Here is an 18,779-nt window from a genome sequence, read left to right as displayed (position 1 = left end):
ACCTCTCCCCCATAAAGACCAACATCATCCACCCTCACTCATCCTGTTTCTACCCCTCCAAAAACTCTCCATCCCTTCACTGTCATAAAATCTCTCCTCCTCCCTCAGCCCCTTCCCATCTCATATCCTCTCCCCTCCTGTTACACATCACGCCTCTACCCAGCCTCTTCACCTTGTTTATCCCCCTCACCCACCCTCTCTTCCACTTCAACCACCTTCCTCAAGCCCCAACAACCTCCCCATCCTCAACACATTACTTCCTTCCACACACCCTACCATAGCTCTGCGCCCTGTCCCCACCCACCACCACGTTCCCTCCCCATCTCTCTTCCCCCTTCCATTACCTTACCCGTTCTTGCCCTTCTGATTCTTCCACCCCATCCTCTCATTCCTTCCATTCTCATCTCTCCCCATTCCGTCTCCTCCACCCTCTCCATTTTGCCCACTCCCTCCCCTCCTCAACCCTTTCCACCTCCCAAACCCCCTCTCTGTCACCCTTACTGAATCCCTACACCCTCCAGCACAACCCCACTGACCTCTTCACCTCCTCCATGCACTCCTGTTCCCTACATACTCCTTCTGCACACCCTTTCAACTCCACTTCCAATCCACCCCTCCATCTTCTCCCTCCACCACCCCTTTCCTATTCCCTTCACCTCCTTCCCAGATTCACTCCTCTCCCTCGACACTCCCCTCTGCTGTTCTCTCACAAACTCTCCTCAACGACTACCATTCCTCATCTTCCACATTCTATCCCAAGGATCTTGAATATCCCCACATGATCACCCTCCATTTCCCTCTAACTTTTTGCTCTGCCCCTCCCTTTGTCCCCCACCCTATTCCTCCTCCTCCACTACCCTCCATCCCAACCATGCCTTCTTTATTCTGCTGCCATCCCTTCTTCCTTCTCCCCAACTACCTACTCCATCCCTCCCTAACCATCCTTATGCAATCTCTCCTTCCAATCCTCTGCAGTTCCACTACTCCTCCTGAATCTCCCTCACCCCTCTTGCAGTCCCACTTTCCCCACCCTCTCCCCATTCAACATTCCCTCCCTTTCATTTCTCTCTACTACCCCTCCTTCACATCTCCTCCCCTATCCCTACACTTTCCCCTCTCTTCGCCCATCCCCTTAACGTCCCTTCCCTAACTCCTCTTACCCCAACCCTGCTCCATGCTCCTTTTCCCTTTCAGCCCCATTGCCTTCCACCTCATCCCTTCCCCCCATATCCTTCCTCTTTGCCCCCTCACCATCACCTTAATTCCTCCCATCACCCTTCCTTCCCACATTACTCTCTCTTCTCCCTTCTCTTTCATCCCCCTCCATCACCTTCCCCTCTTCCTCCCCTACCATCCCGTCTCCCTCCACTCCCTCACCCTCTTCTTTCTGCCTCACTCACCCATTCATACTCTCCACTTTTCCCCTTATCTCCCTCCTTTCTCCCCACGTGTCCAGCCACATTCTCCACTCCCTTCTTTCTATCCTCGTCTCTCACCCTCCTGCGCTTTCTCCCGAACCCTTTTCCACCTTCCCTCACCCCACTCCTCCACCTCACTGTATCCTCTCACCCATACCATTCATCCTTCAACAGCACTACCCCAGCCCCCACATATCCCATTCCTTCTTCACCCCACGTACTCCCTCATACCTTACCCCCGTCCTCTTCCTCATAGTCTCCCGCACCCCACTCCTCACTAAAGTCTTCTCTTGCTCTTCCTTCCCTTTGCCCACCCCAACGCACTTCACAAGCTCATGGCGAGCTCTGAGGCGGGCCATGGACGCTGTATAAAGGCAGTGGGGTGGCTGAGCGCGGCAATGCTGCGTCTGGGCAGTGGGGAGCTGGCTCCGGGCTGGGGGCGGGTGCTGGGCTCCGGGCTGGGCCGGGCCGGGCTCTGGGTGGAGCAGCAGGCGACCTCCCTGTATGGGAATGCGGAAGCGCTGAGGCTGCCCAGAGGCGGCTAGATGGCGGACGGCGCGGAGAGCGGGCCCGGGAGCACCGAGCATCTGTTTAAGGTGCTGGTGATCGGGGAGCTCGGCGTGGGAAAGACCAGCATTATCAAGCGCTACGTTCACCGACTCTTCTCCCAGAATTACCGCGCCACCATCGGAGTGGACTTCGCTCTGAAGGTCCTGACCTGGGATGCCAGCACTTTAATCCGGCTCCAGCTCTGGGATATCGCAGGTAGGGGTCGGGGTGGGGGAGGAGATTAGGAGTGGGGTCACCACGGGGCTACAGTCACTTGGCAAAGGCCGGCGAGTTGCCTGTTTAAAGTTCCCGGCTCGAAACCAGCAGTGAAGTGGTTAATGCATGAGGCCCTGAGTTTGTGAGGAATCGCTAGTGTGATGGTACAATTGTGCCTTCTCCTCTCCGTTGCCATCGAGACTGGAACAGCCTGACACAAATACACACCAACACAGGGTGACCCTGTCTGCGCGCATTCAGCTGCAATCAACTGGTTTCTCCCCGCCTCCACATTTCCCTCCCCCCGACTTCTCTCTGCTCGCCCAGGAATTTCCTCACCACACTGCCTCACGCTCATCCTAGCACTGCAACGTTTTGAGTCTTCAACGCACAGCAGTTGGTTTATATATAAGTTATTGCGTTAGAGCACTTCATCCCAGAGAGCTTCAGAGCCAACCAGCAACTTGCTCAAGAGTGGTCAGTCATGCAGTAGTGACAAAGCAAGAGTCCATCTGCAGCCTTATAAGGAATAGAGGCAGCTTCTGTGATAACAAGGTATAGAGCTGGATGAACGCAGCATCGGAGGAGCAGGGAGGCTGACGTTTCGGGCCTAGACCCTTCTTCAGAAATGGGAAGGGATTCTGAAATATATAGGGAGAGAGGGGGAGGCGGATAGAGGAGATAGGCAGGTCAAAGAGGCGGGGATGGAGCCAGTAAGGGTGAGTGTAGGTGGGAGTTAGGGAGGGGATAGGTCAGTCCAGGGAGGACGGACAGGTCGAGGGTGTGGGGGGCGGGATGAGGCTAGTAGCTAGGAGATGGGGGTGAGGCTTGAGGTGGGAGGAGAGGATATGTGCGAGGAAGGGCAGGCAAGGGAGGCAGGGACGAGCTGAGTTGGTTTTGGGATGCGGGAGGGGGAGGGGAGATTTTGTGAAATCCACATTGATACCATTGGGCTGCAGGATTCCCAAGTGGAATACGAGTTGCTGTTCCTGCAACCTTCAGGTGGCATCGTTATGGCACTGCAGGAGGCCCAGGATGGACATGTCGTCTGAGGAATGGGAGTGTGAGTTGAAATGGTTTGCGACTGTGAGGTTCAGTTGTTCAGTGTGAACCAAGCGTAGGGTGTTCCACAAAGCAGACCTCAAGCCTCCATTTGGTTTCTTCAGTGTAGAGGAGGCCACAATGGAAACAGCAGATACAGTACACCACATTAGCAGATGTGCAGGTGAACATCTGCTTGATGTAGAAAGTCTTATTGGGGCCTGGGATGGGATGAAGGGGGAGGTGTAGGGGCAGGTGTAGCGCTTCCTGTGGTTGCAGGGCAAACTGCTGGGTGCGGTGGGGCTGGAGGAGAGTGTGGAGCGGAGAAGGGAGTCCCGGAGAGAGTGGTCCCTCCAGAAGGCAGATAAGGTTGGGGAAGGAAAAATGTCTTTGGTCGTGGGGTCGAATTGCACATGGCGGAAATGTCGGAGGATGATGCATTGGATCCGGAGGTTGGTGGGGTGGTACGTAAGGACGAGGGGGATTCCATTTTGGTTATTATTGCGGGGAGCGGGTGTGAGGGATGAGTTGTGGGAAATGCGGGAGACACGGTCGAGGGCGTTCCAGACACTGACGGGGGGAAGTTGCTGTCCTTGGAAAAACTTAGGACATCTGAGATGCACAGGAGTGGAATGCCTCATCCTGGGAGCAGATGTGGTGGAGGCGAAGGAATTGGGAATGGGGGATGGCATTTTTGCAGGAAGATGGCTGTGAGGAAGTGTATTCTCGGTAGCAGTGGGAGTCGGTGGGCTTGAAATGGACGTCGGTTTCCAGGTGGCTGTCAAAGGTGGAAACAGAGAGGCCCAGGGAGGTGAGGGAGATGTTAGAGATAGTCCAGGTGAATTTAAGGTTGGGATGGAAGGTGTTGGTGAAATGGATGAACTGTTCGAGCTCCTCATGGGAGCACAAGGTGGCATCGATACAATCATCAATGTAACGGAGGAAGAGGTGGGGTTCAGGGCCAGCATAGGTACAGTAGAGGGATTGTTCCACGTAACCTACAAAGAGGCAGGCATAGCTTAGGCCCATGCAGGTGCCCATGACCACCCCCTTTGTCTGTAGGAAGTGGGAGGAATTGAAAGAGAAGTTGTTGAGGGTGAGAACGAGTTCAGCTAAGCGGATGCGGCTGTCAGTGGACAGGGACTGGTCGGGCCTGTGGGACAGGAAGAAGCAGAGGGCCTTTAGGCCATCTGTATGGGGAATGCAGGTATATAGGGACTGAACATCCATGGTAAAGATGAGGTGTTGGGGAACCAGGGAATTGGAAGTTTCGGAGGAGGTGGAGGGTGTGGGCGCTGTCACGGATGTAGGTCGGGAGTTCCTGGACCAAGCGGGAGAAAATGGAGTTGAGATAGTTGGAGGTACGTTCAGTGGGGGAGGAGCAGGCAGAGATAATGGGTTGACCAGGGCAGTCAGGTTTGTGGATTTTGGGAGGGAGATAGAAGTGGGCAGTGCGGAGTTGGGGATCGATGAGGTTAGAGGCTGTGGGTGGGAGGTCACCTGAGGTGATGAGGTTGTGGGTGGTTTGGGAGATGATGGTTTGGTGATCGTGGGTAGAGTCATGATCAAGGGAGCGGCAGGAGGAAGTGTCGGAGGGTTGGTGCCTGGCCTCAGCGATGTAGAGGTCAATGTGCCATACTACACCTGTGCCCCACCTTGTCCGCGGGTTTTATGGTGAGGTTGGGATTGGTGTGGAGGGAGCGGAGGGCTGCACGTTCCATGGGGGAGAGGTTGTAGTGGGTGAGCGAGATGGAGAGGTTGAGGTGATTGATGTCATGATGGCAGTTGAATCTCCCCTCCCCCACCGCATCCCAAAACCAGCCCATATGTCCCCGCCTCCCTAACCTGTCCTTCCTCTCACCTATCCACTCCTCCCGCCTCAAGCCCCAGCCCCATCTCCTACCTACTAGCCTCATCCCGCCCCCTTGACCTGTCTGTCCTCCCTGGACTGACCTAGCCCCTCCCTAACTCCCCACCTACACTCACCTTTACTGGCACCATCCCCACCTCTTTGACTTGTCTGTCTCCTCTCCACCTATCTTCTCCTCTATCCATCTTCTATCTGCCCTCCCCTCCCTGTTTATTTCAGCGCCCCATGCCCCTCCCCATTTCTGAAGAAGAGTCTGGGCCTGAAACATCAGTTTTCCTGCTCCTCTGATACATCTTGGCCTGCTGTGTTCATCCAGCTCTACGCCTTGTTATCTCAGATTCTCCAGCATCTGCAGTTCCTAGTATCTCAGAGGCAGCTTCTGTGTCTGTTTTTAGTGAGGCCTGTAAAGAGAAAGGTTATCTATCCCTGATTACTCCTTCCACATGGGAATTACTGTTAGGCTACTTCAACGTGCATTTTAGAATCAGTTACCCTGATGTGGGACTGAAGTTGGAATTGGCCATCAGAATACACAGTTACTTTTTCCTCAAATATGTTATGGAGTCCCTACAATGCAGACGCATGCCATTTGGTCCATCAAGTCCACACCGACCCTCTGAAGAGCATCCCACCCACCCTAACCCCAAGGCTAACCCACCTAGCCTGCCTGGACACCATGGGGGCATTTTAGCATGGCTAGTCTACCAAACCTACACACTTTTGGACCATGGGAGGAAAGCACTGGAGAAAATCCACGCAAGACACGGGGAGAACGTGCAAACTCCACACAGGCAGTTGCCCGAGGATGGAATCAAACCCATGTTCCTGGGACTGTGAGGCAGCAGTGCTAACCACTGAGCCACCGCGCCACCTGGTGAGCTGTTTGGGCTTTAATGACAGTGTAACAGCTTCATGGTCAACTGACATTTTATTTCGAGATTTTGCTTTTGAAAACTGTCTTTTAGGTAACTCCTAAAAACTTGCTGTAACACCCTAGAAAGCCATTTAACAGTTAGTCATTGTATAACACTGAGATGCGATAATAGTGGGTACAAACTTGTCTCTGAGTAACACAAATCCCACTGTTGGAGGCAAGTGGAAGATTGGTGTTTACAGGTCTGTCATTGTAAAACATGAGTACAGTACACTACTGCTGGATACAGTTCATCAAGGGAGTACAGGTCTGCCACTGTCTTCAGTTTGCACCACAAACTCTATGCTTCTCCTTGAGCACTATCGGAGGCTGAATCAGGTTGTGCACAAACTTGGCACCTGTTTTGTCTCTGAGTCATTCCCAGCCATCATCAAGTCTGCCTATTTCCACCTGCAAATGATAACTTGCCTTTAACCCTGTCAGCTCTTTAAAACTGAAATCTTGTCCACACCATTGTTACGTACACATTTGACTATCAAACCACTCTCTGTCAGCCTCTGAACAGACACGTTGACAACTTGAGTTCCAAAAACAGAAATTGCCGCAAAAGCTCATTAGGTCTGGCAGCATCTGTGGAGGGAAATCAGAGGGAATGTTTTGGGTCCAGTGACCCTTCCTCAGAACTGATTTTTCTCCATAGATGCTGCCAGACCTGCTGAGCTTTTGTAGCAATTTCTGTTCATGTTTCTGATTTACAGTGTCCGCAGTTCTTTTCAGTTTTTATTTAGTTTAAACTTGAGCTAATCCAACATAATGCTGGCCATAAACAAACACACACCATGGGTCGAAATATCCCAGACTTCAAAGGAATGGAGGACTGGATGCGTCCTTAGCCCCCCTGCTGTACTCCTGAAGATCCATGACTGTGTTGCCAAATTCCGAATGAACACCATTTACAAGTTCACTGATAATACCACCATTGTAGATCGGATATCTAACAACGACAAGTCAAAATATAGAAGGGAGATAGAGGATTTGGTGATGTGGTGCAATGACAACAAACTCTTTCTCAACATCAGCAAAACTAAAGAATTGATCATTCCTTTTGGAAAGAAAGGAAGAGAACATGCCACCAGTGACATCAATGGAACTGAGGTTGAAAGGGCAGAGAGCGTCAAGTATCTTGGAGTGACGATAACTGATATCCTGTCTTGGACTTCCCATATAGATGTGATGGTCAAGAAAGCACGACAACGCCTCTTCTTCCTCAGGCGGCTCAGGAAATTTAGCATTTTCATAAGTACCCTCGTCAACTTCTAAAGATTAACCATTGAAGGTGTTCTGTCTGGGTGTATAATGGCCTCGTATGGCAACTGCTCTGGCCAGGACTGTAAGAAGGTGGTGTGCACAGCCCAGACCATTACAGAAGTCAACCTTCCATCTATGGACTCCATTTACACAGCTCACTGCCATGGAAAGGCTGCCAACATCATCAAAGACTCATTGCACCCCAGCAATGATCTCCTACAACCTCTTTCGTCAGGCCGAAGATACAGAAGCTTGAACAGACACACCAGCAGGTTCAGAAACAGCTTCTTCCTGGCTGTTATTAGACTGATGAATGGACTCTGTAGCCTCAAATAATGATGATCTTGCTTAGGCAATGCGCTGTGCAATGTAACCTGTTTGCCTCTGCCGACAACCTTTGATGTGTACATCCTTGCTTGCTATGATCTGCCTGTACTGCTCATAAGCAAAGATTTTCACTGTACTCTGGTACATGTGACAATAAATCAATCAGTCAATCAAAATGAGTCACATCAGGTCAGCACCTTGATGTGTTCCTCCTGCAGTGAAAATTTGCCTAGAGTGGCCTTGAGAGGCATAGGGTGAGCTGCTGGCAACAAAGGCCACAGCCCAAGTGCTAGCTCTTTGCCTGGTCTGATTAGGCCAGCAGCATTGGAATTTCATCTGACATCCTTAATTTGACAGAAAGCAGTAAGATTGAAAATTAGGAGGTGGCTGTCTGAAAAATAGATCTGCTGGTCTGGCTCCCAGACCTATTCCCAGCATTGGCATCCAAAGCCTGCCCAAGTCCTGTTCGCCTGAAACCTGTACTTGCTGAGCTGCAATGCCCAGTAAATCCAAAGCTAGCAAATTCACCTAAAATTCCCATGCATATTTCTGAAAGCCTGAATGTTATGTGCTTATATGCCTCCCTAACTCTGCAACATTCCCTAACAGGACATTCTTCAAACTTCGTGCAATCCTCCAATTCTGACGCTTTTATGCATTTTCAATGTTCTTTGTTTCAACGGTGGTCGCCATGTCATCTGACCGAAGAATCACCTTTCGTGGTACAGTTGTCTCTATTTACTGGTTTAAACGTTCCTTTACATGTAAGGAATGCCTTTGACAAAGCTTTAGATCCTTTGACCTAATATGTCCTTATAATGTTCATTATCAGATTTTGTTTGGTAATTGTTCCGGAAATGCTGTGGACATTTTACACTGTTAAACATTCAGGTGGGTTCCGGTTTGTCACTGTATAACACAGAGTTGTGATGGACAAAGTTCTGTTACTATTATTCTTAAGAAGAAAGCTTCGCCTGTGTAACAGGGTGGTATGGTACTGCTGGGATACTGAATTGCTGGGCTCAAGTCTGTTACTGTATAAAACTGAGGAGCAGTATTAGTGAATATAGGTCAGTAATAATGGGCACAGTATTGAAAGATGCAGGTTAGTTACTATCACTATCACTTGGGTCCAATACTGTCACTGCGTAACAACAAAATACAGTACTGCTTGGTCCAAGCATGTCACTGCAAAACACTAGGTTCTAGTATCGGCAGTTATGCGTTCTGTCAATGTGATGTTGAGTAATGGGCCAATACTTTTACATGGGTAAAGGCTGTCACTGTATAACAGTGGAGTACAATACTGGTGGCTCCTGTACTGAACATGAATAAAATAGCTGTTGTCACTCATTATTACTGAATAATGCTGGAATGTAGCGTATATGGGCATAGGTCTATTAGCATATAACACAAGGTCTGTAACTTTGTAACATCGGTGTAGTACAGATGGATTGAGGGCACTAAATTCACATTTGTTGAGAACTATGAATTATTTCTTTAAATACTCACCATTGCTCATTAGTATCATATTAAGGAAAACTAGTTTACAATCTATTACAGCCAACCTGTCTCTTACAAATCAAGTTTGCTTAAATTCAAAAATCTAGCTTTGTTCTTAATTCTTTATCATACTCGATCATATTATGGTTACTTTTTCCATTTTGCCTATCTCTATAAAGTCAAGTACTCTGCATTATTTAACGTCTAATATGTGTTACCAACAAATGTTTTTGGGTCAAACTCATCTTAACTCTATTTATGAGAGTAGCTGCTTTTTGTAGTAGGGGGCATAAAGAATGACCTAAAGAACCAAACTTCCTAATTGACTTGAAGATATCAATTACAATTTTATTTTTATTACTTTAACAATTAAAATCAATATAAATTAAAATATGAATTAAACAGGCAAGTTGTTTTCAATAGAAAAATTAGATTAGCCCTAAATGGCTGATACGGCAAAGATACATTTCATGGATTTACTGGCAGGGATGGCTGAGAGTCCTATTTCTTCCCATCACATGACCTATCAGGAATCTCTATTACTCTTCCCACCTGGCATTAGCCGATATTGGAAGGATTTACAAGTTGATACTCAAACTTGGCCATTGAGTCCTGGAGTGGGAATTGAACACAGAGTTTCTTGGTCAGCAGCAGTGGCACTATCGACTATATCGTAGGAGTTCCTTGTCTGTTTCTATCCCTGGTTATTTCCTGTCCCACCAGCAGAACAGTTCCAGCAAATGCAGCAGTAATATGGCGTACAGTCCAAAGGGAATTACCCTGGGAATCCTCATCATTAACCCTGGGTCCCATGAAATCTGTTGGCATCAGGCCAGACATGGACAAGGAATTCTCTTGCTAATAGTCACCTTCATGATTCAGAACATCTAACATTCAGAACATTGGATATCTGTAAGGTACTGAGGGCTATCAGCAGCAGCAGAATTATTTCCAACACAATCTGTCAACATATCCCTTGCTCTACTAATACCAGTAAATCAGACGATAATCCTTGGTTCAATGAAGAGTGCAGGGGAATATAACAGGAGGAACACTAAGCATAACTTAAAAATCAGTAGATAACCTGGTGAAGCTGCGACACAATACTACTTGCATGCCAAATAACTAGAAGCTGTATGCAGTCAACAGAGTTTTGTAATACCATACCAATGGATTTGATCAAATCCCAGTTAGCCTGTCCAATTCAGTCATAAATGGTGGCCAACAATTAAACAAGGAATGGGAGAAGGAGGCCCCCATTAATGATGAGGAGTATATCAGTAGAAAAAGCTAATGCACGTGCAACCATCTTCAGCCATAAGTGCAAAATGGATAATCCATCTCAGCCTCCTCGTGGGGATCCCAGATATCAGTCTTTAGCCAATGCGACTCATTTCACGTGATTTCTAACTAGTTAATGAAGGTTCTGAGCCCTGACAACACCTTGATTGCACCTTCTCAAGGACAGTTAGGGACAATGGAACAATGCTGGAAATGCTCTCCATCCTGTTCAACAATGAAAAGAATATTCCCTTAATTTTAACTTCTTGAAATAATTTTCTCTAGTATGGCAATACTCAATTTTCTAGTGTCATAAATTCACCCTTACCTGAACTTTTGCCTCAACACACTGATTTTGTTTGAAGCTTTGTCTACCACCCTAGTTATTAAATTTGCTAAAACATTGCTCCCATCCCAACTTAAATGGAGCTCGTTTCAATGCTGCTCCTTGTATACTCAGTACAGAAATTATTGACGTCTGAATTGAAGGCACCACCCTGCCACACCACTCTTTTAGCACTGCATTTACCTCACTAAACCATGACATTTTGTGCAGGCTCAGTAGCAATCTAGAGATCATTGCTTTTGAGATTCTTCTTTATAATTTGGATGCTACTTCCTCTATTTTCGTCTCGATCATCTTGTTTGTTAGTCTAAATGTATCATTGATTTCTACAAGGACTATGACAAATGGATTTTTCTTCTCGTTCAACTTTCTATTCCAGGCATGAAAAGATATTCTTAACATTTACAACAGGCAAGCAACACAGCCTTTGAGACGATTAATCAGGAATGCAGAGAACAACAACTTGCCCTCGTTTATATCCTCGTTTTTCAAGGACCTCGACTTCCCCTCCAGTGTGGTTGACAACTGTGTCTCTCACATTTCCCGCAGTTATCCCTCACACCCCCTCCCTGCAATAACAACCAAAACAGAATCTCCCTCGTCCTCATGTACCACCCCACCAACCTCTGGATCCAACTATTATCCTCCAACACTTCCGCAATCTAACCCCAATACCAAAGACTTTTTTCCCTCCCCACCCTTATCTGCTTCCTGAGAGACCACTCTCTCCATGACTCCCTTGTCCGTTCCACATTCCCCACCAGCCCCACCACACCTGGCACTTATCCCTGCAACCGCAGGAAGCGCTACACCCTCCCGCACCTCCCCACTCGCGCCCCATCCCAGGCCCTAAGAAGACCTTCCACATCAAACAGATGTTCACCTGCACATCTGTTAATGTGGTATACTGTATCCGCTGTTCCCGTTGTGGCCTCCTCTAAATCGGGGAAACCAAGTGGAGACATGGGGACCGCTTTGTAGAGCTACACTCAGCTTGCAACAAACAACTGCACCTCCCAGTGATGAACCATTTCAGATTCCCCTCCCACTCCTTGGACGACATGTCCATCATGGGCCTCCTGCAGTGCCACAACGATGCCACCCGAAGGTTGCAGGAACGGCATCTCATATTTTGCTTGGGAACGTTGCAGACCAATGGTACTAATGTGGACTTCACAAGCTTCAAAATCTCCCCTCCCCCAACTGCTTCCCAAAACTAGCCCAGCTCGTCCCCGCCTCCCTAAATTGTCCACCCACCTATCCACTCCTCCCACTTCAAGCCCCATCCCCATGTCCTAACTACTAACCTCATCCCACCTCCTTGACCTGTCAGTCCTCCCTGGACTGACCTATCTCCTCCCTAACTCCCCACCTACACTCACCTTTACTGGCTCCATCCCTGCCTCTTTGACCAGTCTGTCTCCTCTCCATCCATCTTCTCCTTTATCCACCTTCTATCCACCTCCCCCTCTCTCCCTATTTGTTTCAGAAACCCTTTCCCCTTCACTGTTTCTGAAGAAGGGTCCAGACCGAAAACATCAGCCTCCCTGCTCCTATAATGCTGCTTGGCCTGCTGTGTTCATCCAGCTCTACACCTTGTTATCTCAGATTCTCCAGCATCGGCAGTTCCTACTATCTCTGTAACCACCAGCCCTCGCTATACAATCCCTGAACACAACCCCATTCCTTTTCACTTATGCTATTTCAATGGGCTATTGTACCTTGCTGCCATTTTCAATTTTCAATTTTCCCAATCTCTTTGCGGTCTTAGTTGCTGTTTGGATGCAGGAGAACCATTGCTCGTTGGACGCACATAAAAACTGAGGCTCCGCCAACGCGTTATGTGGGGACTCTAGACCTCCCTGACATACAGTTAGATTCTTCTAACTCTGAGCACTAACCAAATCTAAACCACTGCCTAACCCAAGGTAACAAAGTGTGAACACAGCAGGCCAAGCAGCATCTTAGGAGCACAAAAGCTGACGTTTCGGGCCCAGGCGCTTCATCAGAAAAGGGAGGGGGGGGCGCATCGAAGATGGATAGAGGAGAAGATAGGTGGAGAGGAGACAGACAAGTTAAAGGGACGGGGATGGAGCCAGAAGAGGTGAGCGTGGGTGGGGAGGTAGAGAGGGGATAGGTCAGTCTGGGGAGGATGGACGGGTCAAGGGGGCGGGATGAGGTAGGAAACAGAGGTGCGGCTTGAGGTGGGAGGAGGGGATAGGTGAGAGGAAGAACAGGTTAGGGAGGCGGGGACGAGCTGGGCTGGTTTTGGGATGCAGTGGGGGAAGGGGAGATTTTGAAGCTGGTGAAATCCACATTGATACCATTGGACTGCAGGGTTCTCAAGCAGAATATGAATTGCTGTTCCTGCAACTTTCGGGTGGCATCATTGTGGCACTGCAGGAAGCCCAGGATGGACATGTTGTCTGAGGAATGGGAGGGGGAGTTGAAATGGTTTGCGACTGGGAGGTGCAGTTGTTTATTGCAAACCAAGCATAAGTGTTCTGCAACGCGGTCCCCAAGCCTCTGCTTGGTCTCCCCAATGTAGGGGAGGCCACAACAGGTACAGCGGATGCAGTATACCACATTGGCAGATGAAAATCTTCCCTCCCTCCACTGTATCCCAAAATCATCCCAGCTTGTCCCCAACTCCCTAACCTGTTCTTCCTCTCCCCTATCCCCTCGTCCGACCTCAAGCCGCACCTCTATTCCCTACCTACTAACCTCATCTCACCCCCTTGACCTGTCTGTCCTCCCTGGACTGACCCATCCCCTCCCTACCTCCCCACCTACACTCACCTCTACTGGTGCCATCCCCGCCCATTTAACTTGTCTGTCTCCTCTCCACCTATCTTCTCCTCTATCTCCGCCTCTTCGATCCGCCTCCCCCTCTCTCACTATTTATTTCAGAACCCTGTCCCCCTCCCCCTTTTCTGATGAAGGGTGTAGGCCCGAAATGTCAGCTTTTGTGCTCCTAAGATGCAGTTTGGCCTGCTGTGTTCATCCAGCTCTACACTTTGTTATCCTGCAGAATATTGTTGCCTTGGGTTGTTATGCAATCCAAATTGATGAACCTCCCAAACTGCCATTTCTGTATATTCTTGTTTTATTTATTCTTTTAAACATAATTCATTTACTTTGTTTAAAAAGTAAACCAATTAACTTGTTCATTTCAAGTTATTATTGGAAAATAAGTATCGACAATTTCTAAGCTGCTAATTCAAACCACTCCCTGAGCTGAGAGCAAAGAAATGTATTTGTCACCACACCTACTGTGATGTCACACCAGCAGATTCGTAGAGTCATACAGCATGGAAACAGACCCTTCAGTCCAACCAGCCCAAGCCAATCATAAACCCAAACTAATCTAATCCAACCTGCCTGCACTTGACCCATATCCCTCCAAACATTTCTTATTTATGTACTTATCTAAATGTCTTTTAAACGTTGTAACCGTATCCATTTTCTGTAACTTTTATGGAATTTCATTCGACACATGAACCACTCTCCGTGTAAAAAAAATTTCCCCTTGTCTTTTTAAAATCTTTCTCCTCTCACCAATAATAAAACAGTGCAAGTAAGTGTTTAAATTAGTAGGCAAACTAAATCAGAATGACAAACAGCATGAAGAACAATTCATTGCAAAGGTGATTACTTGTAACACCTTGGATTTCCTAATTAATTTAGATTTTAAAAAGGGATTAAATGAGATTGAAAACTGTTGAATACTAAATGTAGTGAGCACTAAACAATCAAGAGCAAAATGGAGAGAGGAAACAAATAAAATCACTATCTCAAAAAAAAGTATCCAGGACAGTAGTGGGGCCAAAAGCTTCACTAGACCTCGTGAGATGCTTCCTAGGATATTAAAGAAAGTTGCTATGAAGATAATGGATACGCTGGTAGTGATCTGCCAAGAATCTTTACAGCCAGAGGATAACCAAGGAAGGAAGGCTTATGGGGAAAGTGCAGGAAAGTGGAATCGAGGATTATCATATCAGCCATGAACACATTGAATGGTCGCGTAGTCTTGACGGACTGAATGGCCAACTTCTGCTCCTGTGTCTTATGGTTGAATACTAGGCAAATAGAGTAAATTCTAGGAATGCAGTTTGATGTAGAGTGAGTAGATTGGATTGGAATGTTGAGTTACACAGTTTTGCACGCAAAGTGTTGTGCTTTTGCAACTGATTCTGTGACAATTCATCCATAATATTACCACTGAGAAAGTAATTAAGAAGAATGAAATGCATGTAGAAAGCAGATATAAACACAAAACTTGTGAGCATCTGAAGATACCAGGTAAAGGGGATGAAAATGTTTGAAAAAGCCAGATACTTTCGATAATTATAGTGTAAGTTGTGCCTACTTACGAGGCAGGGATATGCTGTAGAGTTCATCATCAGTATCTTACTTCAGCCTGAATGAAGAACTCCTAACAAAGCTAAAGATAATGTTTGAAGAGCGGAAAATATTGCATTACACACCATTTCAATGGTCTAGTTGTTGAAATCACCTTGCACCAACAGGAACACGAATAACTAAGTGGTGATTTGATTTCAGCATCAATTTGGTTAAAGAAAATTACTCTTATCAACAGAAGCTTTAAAAGATTGTTGTAAATTTAGATGTTTTTTTAAAAATGGTGTTACTCAAAGTCAGCATAGATTTTGAAAAGAAGATAATGTTTGGCGAATTTATTGAAGTGTTTTTAACCCGTAATTAGCGGAACAGTAACTTATTTCCTTAGCTGTTCTGAACAATTTCTTTTTTGGTGAAATTACTTCTGATTCAGTCAATTCTCCTTCAAACTCCCCAAAGGTTTTCTATTTTGTTTGTATTTCTGAGCTAACATCAAACCTTGATTATTCTAAACCCAAAAGCATGCGGATGTCTTTCAGTGTTTTCTCTCTCCTGTCGTAAACCTCCACAATTTAAACATACTTCCATTAATACTTGAAGAGGCCTTGCGGTTACGTACTGTCTGACACATACTGGTTTAAAATCACAGTTCTGGAAAGACTGAGTATTTCAATTATAAACTCGATCAAAAAAATAGACCAATACCAATACTGGTTTAAAATACATACGCATAAAGATGATAATATTTAGAAACAACATATCTTTCATCACAGTGAACACTAATCTTCTGGCATGCATACACCAGGACTCCTAGATCCCTCTGCATTTCAGAAGTCTGCAATCTGTCACAAGTTAGATGGTGTTTCTCTTTTATTCTTCTGTTGAAATGCATAGTTCCACATTTTCCCACATTATATTCCTCTGCCAGGTCTCTGCACACTTATTTAACTTATCTTTACCCCTTATGTGTATCCTCATGTCCTCTTCACATCAGACTTACTACCTAACCTTGTGTAATCAACTAATTTAGCAACCATACCTTTAATTCCTTCATCCAACTGATTGACATAAATTAGAAAAAGTTGAGGCTCCACCACTAATCCCTGTAATACACTAGTCATTATATGAGACTGATCAGAAAGTGAGTAATTTAAACCTACTCTCTGTCTTCTGTTAGCTTGTCTATTTTCAATCTATGCTGCAAAATCTACAGAGGGTTTGGTCCTTGTTTATAAAGGGGTATCAGGATAAGCCCAGCAAATACAGCGTTAGTCTTGGTAGTGTTAAAAACAATAATCCAGAATTAACAGTTACTTGAACAAGTGTGGATTGATTAAGGAAAGTCAGTGTGGACTGGTTTGTTTGACTAATTTGTTTGAGTTTTCCGAGGTCAGAGTGTTGGTTATATAATTGCTGTGGTGTGTTTGAACTTCAAAATACTTTTGAAGTGCAATATGAAAGGCTTGTCAGACAAGTAAAAACCCATGAAAGAGAACGGTGACAACACGGAATCAAAATGATTGACTGAGAGGAAGCATCGTAGGGATGAGAGGCTATTTGAAGACTGTGGAAAAATAAATAGTGGGATACTCCAGTGACTCCATTTTTAAAATCTATGTTATATCTATTTGATAGGCACTGCCTAAGAGCATGACAGAACCACTCTCAATCCATTCAAAAGAGAATTTAACACTTGAAAAGAAAGCATGTGCAAGTCAAGGGAAAAAGGTGGTGGTGGGAGGGAAACTAGCTGATCCTCTCCTGCACAGAGTCAACAAGGTTATGTACCTGATGTAAATATCTTAAAAAGCATCCGGAATCTTTGCCTTTATTAAGGTGCTACAGTGAAAAAGAAAGGAAATTGTGTTGTTTAACCTTCAGTTGGGACTTTGTGTTTGATATTGGGTAATGCTGCTTCGGAAAGCTGACAAGGCTTTGGAGAGACTCCAGAAAAAATTCAGCTTAAAGCCACTGGAGAGAAGGCATTTCATATTATGTGAAGATATTGGGCTGGATGTGATAAGACCATAACACATAGGAGCAAAAGGAGACCATTCAGCCCATTGAGTCTACTCCATCATACAATGAGATCGGATTGTCCTCACCTCCACTTTCCTTCCTTTTCCCCATAAGATTCTCTCACTGATTAAAATGGAGGCAGCAGAGGCCCCGGAGTCAAAAGCAGCAGGAGACCCCATCTCAATCAGCATCAGACCCCAGGGAGACCTAATCTGAGGTTTCCATCTTATTGAAGGGTGGCAGCCTGTCCTCAAGAGCTGCCAGCTCAGTCAGAGGGGTGACAGCTCAGCAGCGTCCCTGGCACCACCATTAGTAATGGCAGTGAGGCACCATTGCCACTGGAGTGACCTCTTCATAAGTGATGGAGTGCCCATAAAAGAGAGGGCACATTTCACCAGCTCTTTGGGAGGCTGCCAGATTTCACTGGGCCAACTCGTCTCGTGGCTGTTCCCTCTCTCTTTCACCACCTGCCATCCCCAGCCTGGGCACAATGCCCAGGAAAATGGGAAATGGTCCTTAATTGACAATCGGCTCCATTGGGCTTGCAGAGAGTAACCGAAATGTCAACTGTCCTGCTGCTCACAAAATCACATTTTGCCAAAAAGACCAGGCTTGACTCTTAAAGCCTTACTGAGCTATCTTGCCAGTCTTTCCATCTCCCAGGAGAGGCTGGAGGAACTGGGGTTGTTTTTCTTTTCTTAAAGAAGGTTAAGAGGTGAGTTAACAAAAGTGTTCAAAATCAAGAAGGGCTTTGATACAGAAAATAAGGAGCAACATTTCAGTGGAAGAAGGACTTGTAAGTACATGGATTTGAGGTTATCAGTTCTTTTGTCAAAGGCAGCTTGAGAGAACATTTTATTTATACAACAAATTGTTGTGATCAGGGAATGCACTGCCTGAAAGAGGGAGGAAGCAGACTCAAGAACATTTTGATTAAAAACTTGAGAAAATAAATGGCATGTTTTCTGTAGTCACTTAATGATAGAAAAGATGAAGCAGTTTTTATTGATAACTGGAATAGATGATTGGCTGAACTAGGTTGAGAGTATCACTTTCATTTTCTAGCTTGATCTTTCGAGCCCTCTGTAGATCTGTTGAAAGTAGCTCCTTTATACATTATATTCTACCCACATCAAAGGTATTTGTCACAGTTAAGAGTGCGCATATCTGATTTAGAAACAGTTCGTTCATGTAAATAGTTGTGGCTATCGACTTCGGAGCTACTTCTCCCAAATAAGAGTCTCTGAATTAACTGTGCTTTCAGTCATGATGTTATTAACCTTTAATTTGCTGCACTATAGTTAAGGCATCCCCCCCTCAACCCCCACTCCCAGCTCCTATGTATAACAGCAGATGCTGTTTGAATCACTTATCTCCGTTCGCAGGCCTTTCGCATAGAAAAAACTCAGATATTTGGAGCAGAAATTAAGACCTTGAGAAGAAAACATAGATTTCAAAGCCATTCGTTTGTATGGTAAAGACTATTGTTCCAAGATGTAAGGAAATATGACTTTTAGCATTTCAGCTGTCACAATAGCGAACAATTCAAGATACATTATCACCTTCTCAGGACATCTAGGAAGGACTAATGGTGCCCAGCCAGTGTTACTCACATCCTGAATATACTGATATAGATGCATTTAAAAAAGAGCTAAATATGTAAAT

General features: G+C 46.1%; 1 protein-coding gene across 3 annotated transcripts in view; it reads left to right on the top strand.

Annotated features, from left to right (window-relative positions):
* Positions 1–1,869: 1,869 nt before the first annotated feature.
* Positions 1,870–18,779, top strand: part of rab32a (RAB32a, member RAS oncogene family) — a 34,003-nt gene continuing 17,093 nt past the window's right edge. The window contains exon 1 of one of the 3 annotated variants that reach the window (XM_059648384.1): positions 1,870–2,183. In XM_059648384.1, coding sequence (XP_059504367.1) covers positions 1,964–2,183 — 220 coding nt within the window. In that variant the 5' untranslated portion in view covers positions 1,870–1,963. Of the gene's footprint in view, positions 2,184–5,993; positions 8,368–18,779 lie in introns of those variants that run through there. The other 2 variants (XM_048536543.2, XM_048536544.2) reach the window with 2 other exon arrangements.

This window comes from Stegostoma tigrinum, chromosome 9 (assembly GCF_030684315.1).
Source record: "Stegostoma tigrinum isolate sSteTig4 chromosome 9, sSteTig4.hap1, whole genome shotgun sequence".
Taxonomy (NCBI): Eukaryota; Metazoa; Chordata; class Chondrichthyes; order Orectolobiformes; family Stegostomatidae; genus Stegostoma; species Stegostoma tigrinum.
This window is presented reverse-complemented; position numbering and strand designations above follow the sequence as displayed.